The following is a 3,740-nucleotide window of genomic DNA, read 5'->3' on the forward strand; positions in this document are numbered from 1 at the left end:
TCAATTATATGAAATAATATTTAAATATAACTATCAATTTAAACAACCAAATTTTTATAATAATAAGTATTATTATTATTTACAAAAAATCAGATAATAATAAAATGAATCTATTTATATAATTGAAATGATAAATGTTTTATTATTTTTATTTATATCAAATTTTCATATTATATTTATCAATAATTTTTGGAAAAAATTTGATATATTTATAACATAAAATCTTCTTTAAAAACGATGCTTCTTGAAAACTTGTGTGAACATAATTTTAAAAATATATAATAACCAATAATATTAATCTAATATACGGTGTATTTAATAAATTATAAAACATTAAAATTATAAGAATAAAAATACATTCATAAGATTTTCTATAATTATATAAGATCTCAAGTTTTTACATTTTATCTTTTTAAGCAGAGATGAATGAAATTGTATCTGGTGTGGCGAGTGCTTTATTGGCAAATCTCACAACCAAAGCTTATCATAAGACTGTGTGGGTATGTGGTCTCAAACGTGAAGTAGAGAGGCTTGAAAAGTCTGTGAAACTCCTCAGTGCCTTTCTTTCTGATGCTGAAAACAAGCAATTCAAAGACCAAAGCATAGCCCTATGGTTGGAAGAACTTAAACATGCACTCTATGATGCAGTTGACATATTGGATGAAATTGAGCATCAGGCAAATAAAAGTAAAGTGATGAAAATGCATGGAGGTGTTTCTCAAAAGGTGTGTCAATTTTTCTCAGGATCAAACTCACTTGTATTTCATGTCAAAATAGCTCACAAAATTAAGGAGATTAGAGAAAGGATTGATGAGATTGCACGTGAAAGGAACAATCTCGGTCTCATTCAACATTCTACAAATGACATGGCTCCCAATAAAATGTTACCATGGAGGGAGACCCATTCTTCTCTACCTTCACGAATAACAGGTAGAGATGAAGAAAAGGAACTTATCATAAGTTTATTGATGAGTGAACCATCACAATCACAAAGCAAAAATGTTACCGTCATCCCAATTGTTGCAATGGGAGGGTGTGGGAAGACCACACTTGCCCAATTGGTGTTCAACGATTCAAGAATAGCTGATCATTATGATTTAAAATTGTGGGTGCATGTGTCACAAGACTTTGATATTAAAAGAATAATATCAAAAATTGTTACACAAGAAGATGATACAAAAGGTAGAGGCGGTGAAGACTCGACCTTAGAAAGGTTGAAGACACTTCTTCATGAGAAATTATATGAGAAGAAGTTTTTACTTGTCCTTGATGACATGTGGAATGAAAATGCTAAAAGATGGCATGATCTACGGGATCTCCTGTTAGATACAATTGGTGAAAGGAACAAAAATGATTGCAAAATCATAGTGACTACCCGTAGTGACAGAGTTGCTGATATTGTGAAGACTGTTACTAAAATCAACTTACAAGTACTCCCAGAAGAGGAATGTTTGAAGTTATTTTTTAAGTGTGCCTTTCAAGAAGAGGGGGAAGCAAATCAATGCCCCAGGCTTCAAGAAATTGGGAAGGAAATTGTTGCAAAGTGCAAAGGGTTGCCACTAGCCATAGTGACTTTAGGGTGCATTCTTAGGTCACAAGAAGATGAAAATGAGTGGAAAAGAATCCGAGAGAGTGAGATATGGGAAATCGATCATCAAAAAGATGACGAAATATTACCAGCATTAAGGCTAAGCTATTCTCAATTGCCATCTCCTCTGAAGCAATGTTTTTCTTATTGTGCTCTTTTCCCTAAAGGTCATGAATATTGTCCAATAGAATTGATTCCAATTTGGATGGCCCACGGACTTCTCCAACCCACGAATGAAAATGAAGATCCAGTGTGTCTTGGAGAGTTATATTTCAGGCAATTAATTTCAATGTCCTTCTTTCAATTTGAAGATGAATTCGACTCGCCTCTTGATTACGAAGTAGAGAAAGTTTTTGGCTCTGATTGTTACATAATGCATGATCTGATCCATGATCTTGCTATGTCGACGATGCATGGTGAGACTACAGTGATGAGTAGTGCATCTACATATGTCAGTGAAAAAGTACGACATATATCAATTTCAACCATCCCAGACCAATTTCTTTCGCTATCCCTGAAGAAAAACAAGGTTCGATCATTTGGAAATTGGCATACACAAGGATCTATCACCACGACAGAACCATTTGTAAAGTGGATCTTTAAAGAATTTAAGTACTTAAGGGTGTTGGATTTGCAAGATTTGGAATTTCAGTTCCTGCCTGATTGCTTCGACAAGATGAAGCATTTGAGATATCTTAATCTGAGTCTTTGCTCTGAGTTGAAAAAACTCCCCAAGTCCATTTCCAAGCTCTATAATCTCCAGACTTTAATTCTTGAAGACTGTGACGCACTTCAAGAGTTACCCAAAAACTTGAGGAACCTTATCAACCTTCGATTTTTTATGATTACTGCACAAATCACAAATCTCTGCTTTGTAGATATAAGGTTCTTTAGATCCCTTCAAATTTTAATAATTTCCCGTTGTGATAACTTAGAAGCCATACCGTGTGATTTATCACATTTGGTTTCTTTGAAGAAGCTGGTAATTATGGAGTGTGAAAAGCTAGTTCGTTTTGAAGACGAAGTTGAAAATGAAGGAGGAGGAAAGCAAAATGAAATTGTCAAGGATATGAATCTTCAAATATTATTTATTGAACTATCGCCCATGTTGATCAACTTACCCAACTGGCTTCAAAGATCTGCCAAGACTTTACAACAAATTTGTATTTCTGAAACAAGTTTAACAGCATTGCCAGAATGGCTTCCGAATGCAACATCACTTCGCATGCTTTACATTGAAGAATGTGAAGAGTTGTTGTCACTGCCTGAGAATATGGATCACTGTCGTAGCCTTCAAAAGTTAAGAATAATTCGTTGCCCAAATCTGAGTGAAAGGTACAAAAGGGATGTAGGCCCAGAATGGAGCAAAATATCTCATGTCCCAAATGTTTATGTAAGTTTCTGATCATTTTCTTCATCCATTTTATATCTTTCCGTGCGCGCACATAGATATATATATATAGAAAAACATAATATAATATTATGTTTTTCTATTTTGATAAAATGAAATAATCATATTTTTGTAACTTATTTAGTATTTAAAACATCTTAGTTGATAGCATTCAATATGCATTGTGTTTGCATAATTGCTAAAAGTCTTTTTATATTTTTTTTTTATTGTTACTTAGTTTCTAATAAGTAAGAATTATTGAATTTTTTATACCATGTAAGATGGATGGAGACGAGGAATGAACAACAACAGAAGAAGAATCTGGTGGAAGTCCACTTTTAGCTTGTAACCTTCTTTGTTTTCTTTCATATGTAAATATAAGTGTGTGTGCAAAAAGTACTTTCTTAATTATGTATTGATTAAGTCTTTATATTTAAACTTATAATTGACTCATGTTATAAGATTTAAATGAGAATGAATGTGCTTATATTTAAAAAGTTTGTCACTAATTACCTTTTATTAAATATCTAATAAAAAGAATATAACTTATAAATTTTTCAAAAATTAATAGAAATAACAATTTTAATATATAACTAATGTATGTTTTTTTATAAGTAAAAGAAATATGTGATAAAATAGAGTGAAAAGAAATACTTAAAATCAAATTAGGTTAAGGCACCACTCGGCATCTCCATTGGCTTTGCCATCCAGAGAAGGTCGATAATCACAATAATATCATATAATAAAAACTGTGAATTGAAA

The 3,740-nt window shown here is 32.1% G+C and overlaps 1 protein-coding gene across 1 annotated transcript; it reads left to right on the forward strand.

Annotated features, from left to right (window-relative positions):
- The first annotated feature begins 422 nt into the window (after positions 1-422).
- On the forward strand, positions 423-2,993 carry LOC113862171 (disease resistance protein RGA2-like). Its single transcript, XM_027495295.1, has one exon. It carries the CDS (start codon positions 423-425, stop codon positions 2,991-2,993), a length of 2,571 nt encoding a protein of 856 aa, XP_027351096.1.
- Positions 2,994-3,740: the final 747 nt, after the last annotated feature.

Source organism: Abrus precatorius, unplaced genomic scaffold (genome assembly GCF_003935025.1).
Source record: "Abrus precatorius isolate BTA unplaced genomic scaffold, Abrus_2018 Scaffold3, whole genome shotgun sequence".
NCBI classification, from domain to species: Eukaryota; Viridiplantae; Streptophyta; class Magnoliopsida; order Fabales; family Fabaceae; genus Abrus; species Abrus precatorius.

Coding starts and splice junctions, on each gene's coding strand:
- LOC113862171 (XM_027495295.1), top strand. CDS start 423: ATGAATGAAATTGTATCTGGTGTGGCGAGTGCTTTATTGGCAAATCTC.